Source organism: Convolutriloba macropyga, chromosome 14 (genome assembly GCF_964194025.1).
Source record: "Convolutriloba macropyga chromosome 14, txConMacr16.3, whole genome shotgun sequence".
NCBI lineage: Eukaryota > Metazoa > Xenacoelomorpha > Acoela > Convolutidae > Convolutriloba > Convolutriloba macropyga.
The window spans coordinates 28951842-28970845 of record NC_134481.1 but is presented as its reverse complement, the minus strand read 5'-3'; the positions used below and the strand labels follow the sequence as shown (position 1 = coordinate 28970845).

Sequence of the window (19004 nt, the reverse complement as noted above, 5' to 3'; positions counted from 1 at the left end):
TCTATTTCCAATATTACTCTGCCATCTTGCTAAAGACATATTATTCCTCCATTGCGGTCAAACTTTTTTTCAGTACGGTCAAAAGTTTTTTGTTGAATAGTAATTTTTCCCGGAAGGTTACAATCCGTATAAGCTTTTCGCTAGTCTGCATACCACTGGCTTCCCTTATTCGTCAAATTTTTCAAAACCCTTACGCTGAGGCATAAAATTACTACATCTATTTGAGCGCTTAAATAATCTGTTTTGATGTACATTTGCTTTAATGCACAGTTCTTACAATCGGCCGAATTGATAAGCTTTCCATATGAGGCGTGTAGTCGGCTAGTAAATACTGATATAATCCCTCCAGGATCACTTTTTGCATTTGGCTTTGCTTTTTGTCTCGCAGTTCTGTCAGCTCCTAATATCAAAGCAAAGTACCAGCGACTCCCATTGGAAAAAGAAACAAAATCTTTCATCTCATTCTCGAGAAGAGAGTCATACTCTTTCATTGCTTGCATCCAATCTCTATCTTTATTTGCTTCTTCTCTACTTTAAGGTAGGAAATGCTCATTTCCGCAATTTCCCCAAAAAAAACTAACGAATTAAGTTCAATTGGATGTTGAGGCTGCTGTTTTACAGCCTGAGTTGTAACCGTTTCGACATTTTGTATACATTTCATTTTCCTTGAAGTATACGTTGCGACTTTTATTTTAACTTGACGAGCCTAGAAATATGCCTTCCCGATATTTCGTGTCCGCCTTGCTGCGAAAAGAGTTCTCAACGTGGACTTAAGGGGATCAACCAAAAACTTCAGTTGATTCTAGCTGTAGCTTCTCCCCGTATATCGCTCCAAACGGTGTCTTTGATGCTTGAATGGTGCAAAATTTTGATCTCATTTGAAGTATTGAATGCTTGACGCCAATAAGATTTATCTAGTCCTCAGTGTTCTATCAGATATCTTGGAAATGGAATTGTTGGCACAGAATCGCGCTCAGCCTAACTTCTTCAAGCACGTAAAAGGTGCTTAGAACACTCATCTAAACCCCTTTTCGCTACGAAGATTTCTAATGTCGTTTGAAATCAATTCACCTGCACCATCGCACACCAAAGTTCTAATTGGTTTATTTCAGCAAAAATTTGCTTTTTCTCAAATGTTTCTTCTCTAGTCCTCTGAACATTCACTTCTGCTACCTATTATGACGATCGAATAACTTATGAACATCGAAAGATTTTGGAACAGTTGGTCTTGATCTTGAACTTTAGTATGTCTTCAATATTCTTATAACGTAGCCTCGTGTCATAAACAGAGAGGATCCCCACTGAGCAGGTTACAACTTTCTAGTTCCTCTTTTTCCTGACTAATTTCCAAAGAAGTGATTGAGCTTTTTCTGTAAAAGGAAATAGCTTTCCGCAGTTGGTATTGGTCTCTAATGTGTTAACAAACAGCGCTTCATTTTTTTTTTTGCTGAGCTGAGCTTGGATACTAATGCTAAGTTTCTAATTTTGTCCGGTAAAAAGCAGAGCATCAGACAAGCTTACTCTACACTTTATTCCGTCTAAAGGTGCAATTTCACCTTGTGCCTTTTCCTCATTTTGAACTTATACTGCTATTTCCAGTTGTTAACGCACCTGAATATCCCTTGTGATGCAATGAATAAACTTTCTTCTCTAATCATGGGAATAATAGCTGCTGATTCTAGATCCAATTGACTGTCGAATGGTTGTAAGCTATCTGATAGAAAACAATTCCTCCACCTTTTAGGAGCAAATTGGTTATCTAATCTGACGAGATTGGATATTTTTTCTAATTTTTTTCTCATCTATACTAAACTTCTCAATACTATACTATCTCTTCTTTACTATAATTAGTGTTTTGAAATTCTCGTATTCCTTTGGAAGCCCTTTTAATATAATTGAGAGACATTTTATCGCCAACACTTTAATCTTCAAATTGTTTTGCATGTATTGTTCTCTTGTCAGATAATCTACATCTTTGGCATTTGAATTCTTCAGGCTTGTTAGCTCTGCTCATGGTTTAGATAATTGATGCCTCTCAAAGCTACTGTAGTATTTACACATGAGATGAAATTCCTTGACATGGGGCCATCACCCGTTTGTGGCCTAAGATAAAAACTAACGTTTCCCTTAAAGCTTGAACTAAATCTGATCACAAAATCTTATTGCTCAATTAGTTCCTCTTTCCCTTTAAGTTCCGCCTGCGCTATTTGTTCTTCTGTTGCGTTGTTCCTGACCCCTGCCATATATTCCTCAAAGTTAGCTGACCCTTGCAGAATTTTGCCTAATTTTAACTTTTGTGCCTCGAGTAGTTCTTCAAAATATGGGAAGTCATCCTGATGTTTACTAAACGCTATCTATTGTAATTCACGCCATATTTCTCTGTAATTAACGCCTTCTAATGCTCTGGTTGTATTGTTTTAATTAAAAGGGATTTAGCAAAGTTCAGACTTAGTGCAATACGTCTCACTGTTCTCTAGCGTTCTCTGTATCAGTTGCCCGTTGATTGTGGCTTTTCTTTAAATGAAGTTGTTTCGATTGTGGCTTCCTAGCTTCCTAAAATGTAATCCACTCCCTTTCTTCAAAGTTATGGTCGCCGCTGTCTTTACACCAGCAATCAGTGATGTCTGTAGGGGGCACTAGTTTCAGAGGAGCTGGTCTGACATAGAGAGGGACGAGACTGCCAGTGGTCCAGAGGGCCAAGCAAGGAGACCCAGGGAACCAGAAAAGAGTGCTGTGTGGGAGAGTTTTGAGTGGCCCCTGCTCCTTGTGGGAATGTGAGGCACTCTAGTTGACCCGTTGAAGTTATTTTTAGCTGTGTGGGGGTTCTCATTTGAGCGAGAAGTCTCTGGAGCGAGAACTCTATTAAGTGAGATCTCGGGATCATGAAATTTATAGAGAGGAATGTGCTGCTGAACAATTGCAGTTTCATTGTACAGAAGTGATAAACCAAGTGACAACAAGCGGAAATGACAATTGCTTAGCATCGTTGAAAACAGCTCTGCTTACACAACGTTTTGTTTAATTTCTTTGCTAACAATTGGGCTAACAGTGCTTTGATCGAAGCAATATTATTTTGCAGCACTTTCGGTAGCCACACATCGAAACAATTTCATTTAATGAAAAGCCACAATCAACGGGCAACTGATACAGAGAACGCTAGAGAACCGTGTACTAGCACAATTGTTAGCAATGAAATTATACAAAAAGTTGTGTAAACAGAGCTGTTTTCAGCGATGCTAAGCAATTGCTATTTCCGCTTGTTGTCACTTGGTTTATCACTTCTGTACAATGAAACTGCAATTGTTCAGCAGCACATTCCTCTCTATATGTTTAATGATCCCGAGATCTCACTTAATAGAGTTCTCGCTCCAGTGACTTCTCGCTCCTCAAATGAGATCCCCCAGACAGCTACAATAACTCCAACTGGTCAATTAGAGTGCCTCACTTCTCTTCCTCAAGGAGCAGGCACCACGGACAACTCTCCCACACAACACTTTTCTGGTTTTCTGGGTCTCCTTGCTTGGCCCTCTGGACCACTGGAAGTCTCGTCCCTCTATGTAAGACCACCTCCTCTGAAACTAGTGCCCCCTACAGACATCAGTGATTGCTGGTGTAAAGACAGCGGCGACCATAACTTTGAAGAAAGGGAGTGGATTAAATTTTAGGAAGCTAGGAAGCCACAATCGAAACAACTTTATTTAATGAAAAGCCACAATCAACGGGCAACTGATAGAGAATGCTAGAGAACAGTGAGAAGTGTTGCACTAAGTCTGAGCTCTGTTAAATCCTTTTTAATTAAACTAATACATAACCAGAGTAATAGATGGCGTTAATTAGAGAAATAGATTATGTGCATTACAATAGATAGCGTTTAGTCAACATCAGGATGATTTCCCATATTTTGAAGAACCACTTGAGGCAAAAAAGTATTCGCTAAAATTAGGTAAAATTCTACATGGGACAGCTAATTTCGAGGAATATATGCCAGATGGTACCGCTCTTTTACGATCTGTAATGTGAACCTTGACTTATTAAGTGAGCAAAATCAGTTATTCTGATTTCTATCAAGTAACTTAGAAAATGATTATTTGTGGAGTTATTGTGTATAAAACGAGAACGTGTCAACGCCACTTTTCATTTAATCATATACAACTAAGCGCGATAAAACGCACGTGGAGCCGTTTTTTTAAAATAAATGTAGGCTTTCAAACAACTGGTATTATAACCTTAATATATAGCTGTCGCTTGACATCAATTCGTCCCACTTGAGGCAAAAAAGTATTCGCTAAAATTAGGTAAAATTCTACGTGGGACTGCTAATTTCGAAGAATATATGCCAGATGGTACCGCTCTTTTACGATCTTTAATGTGAACCTTGACTTATTAAGTGAGCAAAATCAGTGATTCTGATTTTTATCAAGTAACTTAGAAAATGATTGTCGTTTATTTTTGTGAATGCTTAGGTGCAAATAAGCAGCGAGAAAGAGAAAGAGTATGACGTAACAATAAGATCGCAGACGGTTTTTCTCGACGGTGAGTCTAGCAATTGTGTGGGATACTACCAGTTCTACTCTAGGTCGGGCAAGTTCAGGGTTACGAAGAAAGGAATCCCGCCGAGTGACGTGAAACCCGGGAAAGAGATGGTCCTTGCGAATGATAACTACATCATCTCCAATTTCGAGTATTATGAATGTGAGTCTGACAATACATATTATAAACTTTTTCACTTTTTTTCTGTTCTATGCGTTCCAACCGATCGATATATTTGACGTAGAAAAATATAAGTAGTATATATATATAACGTAGAAAGCCCGTCTATTTATCAGCGCCTAATATTTTAGTTAAAGGGTGATGAAGCTTTCGCCGTCTCCGATCAATCCGGCTTTGAACTTTTGAGATCGTCTGCTATTTCGGCGCTGAAAAGAGCGTTTTCAGCGGCAATTTAAAAGTTTTTTCTCGAATTCATTTAAAAGGCTGGTAGGCGTTTTTAAAAAACTCTAGTAGGCTACCTTGAAAAAAAAAAGATTTTTAAACTCCGCATTATTTGTCGAGTAATCGTGACTTAAGTTTTTGTGGACTTTCTGCCGATTGCGACTCTTTCTGTTCACTGTTGCAAGAATTGTCAAATTTAGCCCTGTTTTACCAAACGTGGATTATTCATCAAAAACGTTTTTGGTTGTGATTTTCAGAGACAATATAGGGTTGCTGAATTAATTGGTCCGACTTTTTCTGGATTTTTCATTGTTTTTTGACATAGCTTTTGATTGTCGAAATTTAGCGTCTATAGCCATTTTCAGCATTCTTTGTCCAAGGTAATCAAAAGTGATGCCCTAACAGCATATTATTGAATTGAGACGCGTTCGTAGGTCTGCACTACTTCTCTACTGTGACATTCGTTGTTCACTCACTTTTTGATATATTATCAACTATTTTTTTGTCATTGCAGACTCTCTTATTATGTTTCAGCAAACCAAAACACGCTAAAATGTGTCATTTTTCCAATAATCCGTCAAAAATTTTAAAATTAGTCAAATTAGCAATTTTTTTAAACAAATGCTGAATTTAATTTTGTTCAATCATTCGAACTTAAATTTCGATTACAAAACAAATAATGTGATTAAAATTGCCATTAATGGACCCACAGATCATCATTTCACTCAATGATGATCTATTAATTCTGTTCAAACATACACTATGGTACCAAAAAGCTACGTACACCTAAAGATTTTTTAAAAAGCAATACAAACATCAAGTAATATAACATTTTGAGTTCAAATTTGTTTAATAACGCGTCATTTTTTAACCTTTAGCTTTTTTCTAGTTGTTTACTGTCTAGTAGACGGTTTGTATAGTTTCCATACAGGTTTCTCACGACGTCTGCGTCAATTGCATTCCAAATTTCTCTAAATTTTCCCGAAAAAATCTGTTTTGGTAATCGTTGCTTCAAAATCGGCCATAAATTTGTTTTCAACCGTAGAAGACAAATATGATGTCTGGTCAACTACTCTACATTTAGGCATTTTATTGATTCCTGTAGAGAAAATAATTGTCATTCAGTTAAAGTAAGAACTAAAAGCTGGGTTTTCTGACAATTAGTTCAAATTTATGCACAACAGTAAATTACAAAGCAGCAATTCAAATCAGTTTTCTAGTGTTGTGAGTTTTTATTTGGAGATAACTGTGACTTTCAGTACCAAGTGAAGCAAAACAAATTGCAAATGTTTTTACCAGAGCTCGTTTGTTTTGCAAAAGTTCTTTTTGGTTGCAGTGTCAGAATACAAAATATGCCTGGTCAAGATGAAGAATTGGTGCTCTTGTACGCTTCAAAGAAATTATAGGTTAATTAACAGAAGTGACTTTTAGTTTAGATAAAAACAATAAATTAGAAAGTTGCTGTTTTGACCGAGTATTTCAAATATGCAACTGTAGAATACATACAAAGTGAAAGCATCTTAAATGAGAAAACAGTGTTTCCCCACAAAGACTTTGTTGGCTGGTGTTGACGTCCTCTTCCAATTAGTAAAGTTATCACTAAAAGAAATGATTATAAAAGTTTATAAAACAATTCTTAAAAATGCCAAGGTATTTTTCCCAGAAAATTTTTTATAGCTGCGAAGCTTGAAGCTAAGCGGAGCTGTTTTGCGGTGCTTTTGGTTGTTTACAATTCAAAGAATTGGAATTGTATTGGGGCGCTGTCTTTTAAGATCTGTTCGCACATTTTCATGATTTTTGAAGTCAAATTGGAGTAGTGATTTTGGTCACGCCGAAACAGGAAGTGGAACGAAAAAGCGATTGGTTTTGCGGCGTGAATTTTTTTGCTCTAATTTTAAAGTAGAGTGCGAATACGGTGTTAGAAAAAAAATTTGCATTCTTGGTAGTGGTTTTTTGTTCACATGCGGCGATTTTTGTTTTCGATTTTTTACTGTTTTTTCGATTTTTGGATCGGAATTTTTTCTTAATGGTTTTCGTAATCAATTCATAGTTCATTCTAGACCTAGTTATTTGTTTGAACCAAATTTCCATTTCTGGCTGTCGGTTTTTTAATCACACGTGGCATTTTTACATTGGTTTTCTGTTTTTTTTTCTTTTGATCTAATGTTTTTTAGAAATGGTTTTCGCAATTCACTCATAGTCCGTTCTAGGTCTAGGTTTTTGTTTCGTCAATAAAAATCTTTTGAATTGTACGTCAGGACTTGTCCTGCTATGTTTTTTGTTTCGTCGTCTTACGCTCTTTTTCGTTTTACATTTGTTCACACAGCAAAGCTGAAAAAGTCAAATTTTCTGAATGACTTCTTCATCTCACTAACGGAGTTTGCGCGCGTGATGTCATTTCTCATTCTCTCTCTAGCGAAGGTTTTAAGTTCGTTTGCGTGATGAGATTTTGATCATGCGTGACTTACCTCAATCAATAAAATGACTTTCGGATATTAAAATTTTAAATTTAATTGGAATTAGGTTAAGGTCAAAGGAATTCATATGTGCAGTAAAGGTGCCTAATAAAAGGCCTCTGTGGAATGAATTTAAAGAAGCGTTATTGATTTATCGCTAAAGTTTTTTACGTAGCTTTTTAAGCGGCGTCGATACTTTTTTCAACTTATATATGTATGTGTTTCTATCTCCATTATATGGGAAGTGTATTCTTTCGCAGCTTTTCCGGCAATCTGCCGCTATGTTTTTGAAGTTATCGTCTTCTTCCTGTTTGCTGAATATAACCTGAATGCATTTTTTTAGCATGAAAAACAAGCTGAATCAACTGAGATTAGCCTTAATTGTAGAGACTAAACAGTATGCCTTAAGATAAAAATTGTTTAAGTAGTAAAAATCAATTTTGTTTGGTTGTGATTTTTCAGTTCGTTGAATAAATAGTGACCTTTTCTTTTGTTGGGTTTTTTTCTTTATGAAGTCTGCAATACCTTAGATTTTCATTTTACTACTATTTTGTTTTGAACAGATTTTTTTTCAATACTGTTCTTATTTGTAAATCTTAGTTCCTAACTCATGCTCGTGGCATGACGTGCTTTCTTAGAAAAGAATGGACCAAATTTTCTTAGTGGAAATGGTTGACGACAACGGAAGACAAGGTTATCGATGTCATATAAAATTTCGTTGTTTTTCTTTCACTTGACTTCAAAACTATGGTTTATATCCACATAGCAAACAAGGGTGGACAAAAAACTTTCGCAGCTTCAATTTTTGCTTACTTTGAAAGCTTCCTTGATAAAGATATAAATTTTTACCAAAAAAACACGTTAGTTTGCTTTAACTTTGTTTTTGACTGTTCAGCTTTGTTTTCGATAAGAGAAAAAATTTGGTTTTCTCTAATGCAAAACAACAAGAAAACATTTGTTTATGGCTGCGGAGCTGTAAGCTGAGCGGAGCTATATTCCGGTGCTCTTGGTTTTTTTGTTTCGTCGTCTGACGCTCTTTCGTTTTACATTTGTTCACACCTCAAAGCTGAAAACGTCAAATTTTCTGAATGACTTCCTCTCGCTAACTGCTTTTGCGCGCGTGACGTCATTTCGCACTCGCTAGCAAAAGTTTTTTGCGTGATTAGATTTTGATCATAAGTGACTTAATCACTCAGTAAAATTACTTTTTCACTTTAAAATGTAAGTTTATTTGAATTAGTTCAAGATCAAAGGAACTCCTCTGTGTAATAATGGTCCCTAATGAAAAGACTTCTGCGCAATGAATTTTAACAAGCTTTATTAATTTATCGTTTAATTTTTTACATAGCTTTTTGAGCGGCGTCGATAACTTTTTCAACTTATATCTGTATCTGTTTCTATCTCTATCATACGGCACTTAATTCTATTCTTGCGCAGCTATTCCGGCAATCTGCCGGCTATGTTTGTTAATGCTCGGATATAGGAGTTTCAAATTGAATAATTTTGAAGTCGATTTGGCGGCTGGCGAAGTGTATTTTTCATAAATTTGCTGGTAAGCCATGTGATTTTTCTTCATAATAGTTTTCCTTAATTAAATTTTCTCTAGATCTCAACAGCGCAAGAAGATGAAGTTCTTTAGAGCAACTTTTTTTTATAATATATATTTTACAGCACAGCTCTGTGGCGGGTTAGTGATTTTAAAAACAAAACTTGGTAAGTTCTCGGTCTATTTAAATTGACAGTCAGAACGGAAAATAACTATTAGCTGTAATACATATTGTTGTCAATAATTTTGAAGAGATTGTTTTACAACAATGGTGAGAATTCGTGCGAGACATTTTCTTAATTTTAAAAAAATTCTATTCAAGCTTTTTTCATTTCATAATGTCAGTCATTTTGTTTTAAGAGAACAAGGTGATTCATTGTAAACTCACTTTAACGAGCGGTCGTTTAATAGCTGTTTTGGGGCGTTGTCTTTCAAAACATTTGTTCACACATTTTGATTTTTGAAGTTAAATTGGAGTGATGATTTTATTTTGGTCAAAACAGGAAGTGAAGCACAATGAGTCAAATTGTTTTGCTGTGATTTTATAGCAGACATTATTGTCCGGAAAAAATCGCTTTCTAAATTTGGCTTTTTTTGTTCACGTGCAGTTGTGATTTGACTTGTTTTTTGAGTTTTTTATTTTGGTCTTTCCATTCCCAGTCAATTCTTAAGTCTAGTTTGTTGTTAAGCCAATGAAATTTTTTTGAATTGTAGTTCCGGACATGTTGTGTTATTTATATTGGTCGTCACGTTAATTTCAAATATGCATTTTGTTAACTGTGAGTAATTTTAGATCTTCAAATTTTTGAAACCGCTTTCAAAGTGGAGTTGGAAATTGGCGTTAAAACAGATTTTCGGTATGTTGGAAGCAAATTTTTTTCACGTGATGTAGTTTTACCTATATTTGCTGTTTTCTGTTTTTAAGAACATTCTCTCAACATATCATGCATGCGTTCTAATAACGTTTAGTTGAAGTACGTCACAGGGCAGTTAATTGTTTATCACTTTTGCGGTGAGTGAACAAACACGACGGAGAAAGAAGTTAGTTTCTTCGTATAACACACAATTATAGAATAATACACATAAACTGCACTTTAATCTTTAGGTGCGTTTGCACATTGAGTGAGCCCAGACAACTACCTGTCAAAGCTAACAATAACGCTTCACTAACACATTGCATCTGTGATCAGCTTCGCTGACACTGATGCCTCATCACTTTATTTACAACTAAGCTTAATAATTGATAGTCATTTAGTTTATGAAGTGTTCATAATTAGTACTTGTAAATAGCTTGGTTTCAGTTTGTGTGCTCCATATGGAGTTGGGCATCACATTCCCCCTCCGAGGGAAAGCATTTCACCTTCTGTGTTGTCTTGGGAGGTTGATTGCAAAGGCTCTTGGTTGCGTTCGATAGGTGTGCTTGTTAGTTTCGAAGTGCTTTGTGTATTGGCTGTGGGTTCGATCGGTGCTGTGCTTAATCGGCTTTGGTAAAGTCTTTATGCGTTGTATCTTTTCTACTTGTCGATTTTTGGTGTTGAAAGCTTGGAGGTAAATCTAGTGGGATTGTCAGGACTTACCGGGGATATCACCATAAAGTCGCTTTTTTCACATGAAGTGTAGACCTTTAGGGGGCTATTTTGAGTTGAATCTGATGTATGTATTATGACTTCAACCGTTGCTGACTTTAACAGTTCTTTTTCATCTGTTTCTGGATTGATCTATTTTGTGAGGCTTGTTTCTCCATGTGGAGTTTCGTTTGCTGTAATTCTGCTGCTCGTGACTTGGATAAGAATGATCATTTGGCTTTGCGAACGGTCTTTTCTTGTTCCCTTGTCCCTTGTTGAGGCTTGATTTCTTTTGACTTCATAGTATGTTTGGGTCTGCGTTGTGGTGAGTACTGGCGTTTTTACTGATACTTTTCGCTCATCGGTTTGCGTTTTTGTTGGGTGCGTTATTGGTTACTTCGTTGGTGTTGTTGTTTCTATTGATTTCTTCTGGCGAGGTTTATAATTTGTTCATGGCTGTATAGGTCGGCTGTATCAGATGGAGGCGTGTTGCTTGTAGAGTTGGGACCTTGTTTTTTAGCTCGCTGTTGTGCTCTTTTCTTCTCTAAACAAAAACTTATTTTTTCTTGGTTATTGTTGTACTCTCTGTGGATTTTGCATGCTACCATATGTATTAATCTTTTTGTGAAGATGCTTGTTTTTGATGTGACGGGAGTGGTTGTGTTACGGTTGTGAGATCATTTTCTCTTGAGACCATGTTTTTTCGTGTATCGGTGTCTAGTGTGACGTATTTATTTAGTAATGGTGCCTTTTTCTATGTTTCCTTGTAATAGTGTGCCTCTGGGCTCCAGTGTTTTACGTGCAAATGTTTTGCGTGCTAGTTGTCTTTTTGAGTATACAATTGTTGATGTTTCATCGCCGAATGTAATTTCATTTTTTGAAGGGATTATCTTACCTGGAATGCGGCTAAACAGCGGCGCATTCTCGGAGTCTTTGCTGTCGTTGCTTGTGGTAGGATTTCCAGCGTCTGTGGGTGCGGCAGTTTGGGCACTTTCTTTGTATTGCACATTAAGCTCAGGTTCGTAGTCTCGCTCCATGTCCGACATTGTTGCTGGGGAGAGCGCGGGCTGATTTAGGAGTGTCTGATCTGAGGCAGAATTTTTAATGATCTTATGATGTTAGATGGTTTTTGTTTTGTTTAGTTAAATTGTTCGATAGTGCAGTATTTGGGTTTCTACCAAAATTTGCTTCAAAGTGTTACTTTTGTGGTACGAGTCGGGATTATTCTTATACTCTGAACTATGTTCGGTACGATTGTGGAAATACATTCGGATGACCATAATGGGTCTAGTGCCATGACACCTAACCGTCTTTTTATTGTTTGGATTAATCTCTGCACCATTCCCGTTGCTCTGTTGTCTCCAGCTGGAGCCAGTTTTAGTTTAATATTATTGTTTTGCCAGTGAAAGTTGAATTCTCTCGATTTGAAGGCTTGGGCCTGATCACAGCGTAATAGCGTGGGATCCCGTGGAACTTACAGTATTCCTCTAAATAGCTTATTGCACTAGATGCATCGCAGTCCTTAAACGCTTGTGTTGTCAGAAATCTGGAGTATCTGTCTACTGGTACTGGAATATAATAGTTATTTGTGTGGTTCCTGAAAGAAATTGGGCCTGCGAAATCCATTTGGAGTTCTTCGTTTGGTTCTGTTAGTGTTGGGAGCTTACATAGATTGTGTTTTGGTAATATTGATTTTAGGTTTTTACTTTGTTTAGTGCATCCATCGCATGCTTGCGCTTTGTTGTAAGGCTCCTGTGCATGCATGGAAACCACACCAGGATTTGGAGGCTTAGCGTACCCGCTTGTCCTGGATGTGTTTGGTGTATAGCATCTATTACCAGCTGTTTTAGTTGGCGTGGTATTACTAATTTGTTGTCGTGAAGAATGCATCCAGAATCTGTTATGGCTAAGACCTTTCGTAATGAATAGAAGTAACTATTTGTCTTTTTATACTTTCCCAGTCTTTATTCTTTATAAATTTGATAATAGGTGTAAGTGATTTGTCAAATTTTGTAGCTTCCTCCAGGAATTCCTCTCCGAAAACTTTGAGGTGTTTTCTGTAATCGGGCATGATTTGGGGGAATTGGCTTAATGGGAATATAGGGGGATGGAAATTTGGTTGAACAGGGCTGCGTCCTTTTGCAATATTGTCAGTTTCTTGTGTTTGTTTACTGCTGGTAACTAAAGTTGCTTTCGATGGCAAAGGGTTCATTTGCGATTTGGAATTAATGTAACTTTTTTTGTTGGTGGCTTTAAATCTTTTAATAATCTTGTCTTATGGCTGTATCTATGTGGGGTCTGTTTCTAGTTATGGCGTAAATCTTTTGCGATGTTACTTCTGGAATTTTGGCGGGAATGGAGTCATTAAGTTTGTTTGGAATCGTTTCGGAATTAATGATCTGTATTAAGATTGAGAATGAAAAATTCATTTTTTGTTCGCTTGAATTGGATGAGAAATAGAGTGCGACCCGTTTGAACAACGAGAAAGGCAAAAAGCTTGTGCTTGTGTTTGTTTGTTTTTGAGTGTTCTGAATTACGTCATGTTTGTTTAACTGGTTGTTTCGCTTGTGTGTGAATTTAAAGAAGCGTTATTGATTTATCGCTAAAGTTTTTTACGTAGCTTTTTAAGCGGCGTCGATACTTTTTTCAACTTATATATGTATGTGTTTCTATCTCCATTATATGGGACGTGTATTCTTTCGCAGCTTTTCCGGCAATCTGCCGCTATGTTTTTGAAGTTATCGTCTTCTTCCTGTTTGCTGAATATAACCTGAATGCATTTTTTAGCATGAAAAACAAGCTGAATCAACTGAGATTAGCCTTAATTGTAGAGACTAAACAGTATGCCTTAAGATAAAAATTGTTTAAGTAGTAAAAATCAATTTTGTTTGGTTGTGATTTTTCAGTTCGTTGAATAAATAGTGACCTTTTCTTTTGTTGGGTTTTTTTCTTTATCAAGTCTGCAATACCTTAGATTTTCATTTTACTACTATTTTGTTTTGAACAGATTTTTTTTCAATACTGTTCTTATTTGTAAATCTTAGTTCCTAACTCATGCTCGTGGCATGACGTGCTTTCTTAGAAAAGAATGGACCAAATTTTCTTAGTGGAAATGGTTGACGACAACGGAAGACAAGGTTATCGATGTCATATAAAATTTCGTTGTTTTTCTTTCACTTGACTTCAAAACTATGGTTTATATCCACATAGCAAACAAGGGTGGACAAAAAACTTTCGCAGCTTCAATTTTTGCTTACTTTGAAAGCTTCCTTGATAAAGATATAAATTTTTACCAAAAAAACACGTTAGTTTGCTTTAACTTTGTTTTTGACTGTTCAGCTTTGTTTTCGATAAGAGAAAAAATTTGGGTTTTCTCTAATGCAAAACAACAAGAAAACATTTGTTTATGGCTGCGGAGCTGTAAGCTGAGCGGAGCTATATTCCGGTGCTCTTGGTTTTTTTGTTTCGTCGTCTGACGCTCTTTCGTTTTACATTTGTTCACACCTCAAAGCTGAAAACGTCAAATTTTCTGAATGACTTCCTCTCGCTAACTGCTTTTGCGCGCGTGACGTCATTTCGCACTCGCTAGCAAAAGTTTTTTGCGTGATTAGATTTTGATCATAAGTGACTTAATCACTCAGTAAAATTACTTTTTCACTTTAAAATGTAAGTTTATTTGAATTAGTTCAAGATCAAAGGAACTCCTCTGTGTAATAATGGTCCCTAATGAAAAGACTTCTGCGCAATGAATTTTAACAAGCTTTATTAATTTATCGTTTAATTTTTTACATAGCTTTTTGAGCGGCGTCGATAACTTTTTCAACTTATATCTGTATCTGTTTCTATCTCTATCATACGGCACTTAATTCTATTCTTGCGCAGCTATTCCGGCAATCTGCCGGCTATGTTTGTTAATGCTCGGATATAGGAGTTTCAAATTGAATAATTTTGAAGTCGATTTGGCGGCTGGCGAAGTGTATTTTTCATAAATTTGCTGGTAAGCCATGTGATTTTTCTTCATAATAGTTTTCCTTAATTAAATTTTCTCTAGATCTCAACAGCGCAAGAAGATGAAGTTCTTTAGAGCAACTTTTTTTTATAATATATATTTTACAGCACAGCTCTGTGGCGGGTTAGTGATTTTAAAAACAAAACTTGGTAAGTTCTCGGTCTATTTAAATTGACAGTCAGAACGGAAAATAACTATTAGCTGTAATACATATTGTTGTCAATAATTTTGAAGAGATTGTTTTACAACAATGGTGAGAATTCGTGCGAGACATTTTCTTAATTTAAAAAAAATTCTATTCAAGCTTTTTTCATTTCATAATGTCAGTCATTTTGTTTTAAGAGAACAAGGTGATTCATTGTAAACTCACTTTAACGAGCGGTCGTTTAATAGCTGTTTTGGGGCGTTGTCTTTCAAAACATTTGTTCACACATTTTGATTTTTGAAGTTAAATTGGAGTGATGATTTTATTTTGGTCAAAACAGGAAGTGAAGCACAATGAGTCAAATTGTTTTGCTGTGATTTTATAGCAGACATTATTGTCCGGAAAAAATCGCTTTCTAAATTTGGCTTTTTTTGTTCACGTGCAGTTGTGATTTGACTTGTTTTTTGAGTTTTTTATTTTGGTCTTTCCATTCCCAGTCAATTCTTAAGTCTAGTTTGTTGTTAAGCCAATGAAATTTTTTTGAATTGTAGTTCCGGACATGTTGTGTTATTTATATTGGTCGTCACGTTAATTTCAAATATGCATTTTGTTAACTGTGAGTAATTTTAGATCTTCAAATTTTTGAAACCGCTTTCAAAGTGGAGTTGGAAATTGGCGTTAAAACAGATTTTCGGTATGTTGGAAGCAAATTTTTTTCACGTGATGTAGTTTTACCTATATTTGCTGTTTTCTGTTTTTAAGAACATTCTCTCAACATATCATGCATGCGTTCTAATAACGTTTAGTTGAAGTACGTCACAGGGCAGTTAATTGTTTATCACTTTTGCGGTGAGTGAACAAACACGACGGAGAAAGAAGTTAGTTTCTTCGTATAACACACAATTATAGAATAATACACATAAACTGCACTTTAATCTTTAGGTGCGTTTGCACATTGAGTGAGCCCAGACAACTACCTGTCAAAGCTAACAATAACGCTTCACTAACACATTGCATCTGTGATCAGCTTCGCTGACACTGATGCCTCATCACTTTATCTACAACTAAGCTTAATAATTGATAGTCATTTAGTTTATGAAGTGTTCATAATTAGTACTTGTAAATAGCTTGGTTTCAGTTTGTGTGCTCCATATGGATTTGGGCATCACATTCCCCCTCCGAGGGAAAGCATTTCACCTTCTGTGTTGTCTTGGGAGGTTGATTGCAAAAGCTCTTGGTTGCGTTCGATAGGTGTGCTTGTTAGTTTCGAAGTGCTTTGTGTATTGGCTGTGGGTTCGATCGGTGCTGTGCTTAATCGGCTTTGGTAAAGTCTTTATGCGTTGTATCTTTTCTACTTGTCGATTTTTGGTGTTGAAAGCTTGGAGGTAAATCTAGTGGGATTGTCAGGACTTACCGGGGATATCACCATAAAGTCGCTTTTTTCACATGAAGTGTAGACCTTTAGGGGGCTATTTTGAGTTGAATCTGATGTATGTATTATGACTTCAACCGTTGCTGACTTTAACAGTTCTTTTTCATCTGTTTCTGGATTGATCTATTTTGTGAGGCTTGTTTCTCCATGTGGAGTTTCGTTTGCTGTAATTCTGCTGCTCGTGACTTGGATAAGAATGATCATTTGGCTTTGCGAACGGTCTTTTCTTGTTCCCTTGTCCCTTGTTGAGGCTTGATTTCTTTTGACTTCATAGTATGTTTGGGTCTGCGTTGTGGTGAGTACTGGCGTTTTTACTGATGCTTTTCGCTCATCGGTTTGCGTTTTTGTTGGGTGCGTTATTGGTTACTTCGTTGGTGTTGTTGTTTCTATTGATTTCTTCTGGCGAGGTTTATAATTTGTTCATGGCTGTATAGGTCGGCTGTATCAGATGGAGGCGTGTTGCTTGTAGAGTTGGGACCTTGTTTTTTAGCTCGCTGTTGTGCTCTTTTCTTCTCTAAACAAAAACTTATTTTTTCTTGGTTATTGTTGTACTCTCTATGGATTTTGCATGCTACCATATGTATTAATCTTTTTGTGAAGATGCTTGTTTTTGATGTGACGGGAGTGGTTGTGTTACGGTTGTGAGATCATTTTCTCTTGAGACCATGTTTTTTCGTGTATCGGTGTCTAGTGTGACGTATTTATTTAGTAATGGTGCCTTTTTCTATGTTTCCTTGTGGTAATAGTGTGCCTCTGGGCTCCAGTGTTTTACGTGCAAATGTTTTGCGTGCTAGTTGTCTTTTTGAGTATACAATTGTTGATGTTTCATCGCCGAATGTAATTTCATTTTTTGAAGGGATTATCTTACCTGGAATGCGGCTAAACAGCGGCGCATTCTCGGAGTCTTTGCTGTCGTTGCTTGTGGTAGGATTTCCAGCGTCTGTGGGTGCGGCAGTTTGGGCACTTTCTTTGTATTGCACATTAAGCTCAGGTTCGTAGTCTCGCTCCATGTCCGACATTGTTGCTGGGGAGAGCGCGGGCTGATTTAGGAGTGTCTGATCTGAGGCAGAATTTTTAATGATCTTATGATGTTAGATGGTTTTTGTTTTGTTTAGTTAAATTGTTCGATAGTGCAGTATTTGGGTTTCTACCAAAATTTGCTTCAAAGTGTTACTTTTGTGGTACGAGTCGGGATTATTCTTATACTCTGAACTATGTTCGGTACGATTGTGGAAATACATTCGGATGACCATAATGGGTCTAGTGCCATGACACCTAACCGTCTTTTTATTGTTTGGATTAATCTCTGCACCATTCCCGTTGCTCTGTTGTCTCCAGCTGGAGCCAGTTTTAGTTTAATATTATTGTTTTGCCAGTGAAAGTTGAATTCTCTCGATTTGAAGGCTTGGGCCTGATCACAGCGTAATAGCGTGGGATCCCGTGGAACTTACAGTATTCCCCTAAATAGCTTATTGCACTAGATGCATCGCAGTCCTTAAACGCTTGTGTTGTCAGAAATCTGGAGTATCTGTCTACTGGTACTGGAATATAATAGTTATTTGTGTGGTTCCTGAAAGAAATTGGGCCTGCGAAATCCATTTGGAGTTCTTCGTTTGGTTCTGTTAGTGTTGGGAGCTTACATAGATTGTGTTTTGGTAATATTGATTTTAGGTTTTTACTTTGTTTAGTGCATCCATCGCATGCTTGCGCTTTGTTGTAAGGCTCCTGTGCATGCATGGAAACCACACCAGGATTTGGAGGCTTAGCGTACCCGCTTGTCCTGGATGTGTTTGGTGTATAGCATCTATTACCAGCTGTTTTAGTTGGCGTGGTATTACTAATTTGTTGTCGTGAAGAATGCATCCAGAATCTGTTATGGCTAAGACCTTTCGTAATGAATAGAAGTAACTATTTGTCTTTTTATACTTTCCCAGTCTTTATTCTTTATAAATTTGATAATAGGTGTAAGTGATTTGTCAAATTTTGTAGCTTCCTCCAGGAATTCCTCTCCGAAAACTTTGAGGTGTTTTCTGTAATCGGGCATGATTTGGGGGAATTGGCTTAATGGGAATATAGGGGGATGGAAATTTGGTTGAACAGGGCTGCGTCCTTTTGCAATATTGTCAGTTTCTTGTGTTTGTTTACTGCTGGTAACTAAAGTTGCTTTCGATGGCAAAGGGTTCATTTGCGATTTGGAATTAATGTAACTTTTTTTTGTTGGTGGCTTTAAATCTTTTAATAATCTTGTCTTATGGCTGTATCTATGTGGGGTCTGTTTCTAGTTATGGCGTAAATCTTTTGCGATGTTACTTCTGGAATTTTGGCGGGAATGGAGTCATTAAGTTTGTTTGGAATCGTTTCGGAATTAATGATCTGTATTAAGATTGAGAATGAAAAATTCATTTTTTGTTCGCTTGAATTGGATGAGAAATAGAGTGCGACCCGTTTGAACAACGAGAAAGGCAAAAAGCTTGTGCTTGTGTTTGTTCGTTTTTGAGTGTTCTGAATTACGTCATGTTTGTTTAACTGGTTGTTTCGCTTGTGTGTGTGAATTAGCCTATTGGTGCGTAATATTTCTTGGAGCATAATGAATTTGAAGTCGTTTATTTGGTTTATTACACGATGAATATTTTCTGCTGATGGTTGTATTGCTAATCCGTTTGGATTTCTACTAAAGTAGTCCGTTAATCCTATTTGTTTTCTGGAGATATGTTCTATATTGAAGTTAAAAGGTAGCATTCTATCTGCCAAATGTTTTATTGCCCCTATTTTCTTTTAGTGCTGTTAAAAGTGCTTAGTGATCCGTTTTGAGTGTGCATTGGGATCTGTTTAAGTAGTGTTTGAAATGTTCTAATGACCATACCTCGTCGAGAAATTCGTTCGTGCTGTTCCTTTCAATTGGATTTAGGAATTCGCTTG

General features: G+C 36.6%; 2 protein-coding genes across 2 annotated transcripts in view; one reads left to right on the top strand and one right to left on the bottom strand.

The window, feature by feature from the left end:
* LOC142353214 (uncharacterized) overlaps positions 1 to 19004 on the top strand; it is a 712302-nt gene that overhangs the window by 517510 nt on the left and 175788 nt on the right. The window contains exon 5 of the mRNA XM_075405443.1: positions 4464 to 4692. Within this exon, the coding sequence (XP_075261558.1) occupies positions 4464 to 4692 (229 nt within the window). The remainder of the gene's footprint in view (positions 1 to 4463; positions 4693 to 19004) is intronic.
* The window catches only part of LOC142353212 (uncharacterized), a 276576-nt gene that overhangs the window by 130405 nt on the left and 127167 nt on the right, over positions 1 to 19004 (bottom strand). The window lies entirely within an intron of this gene.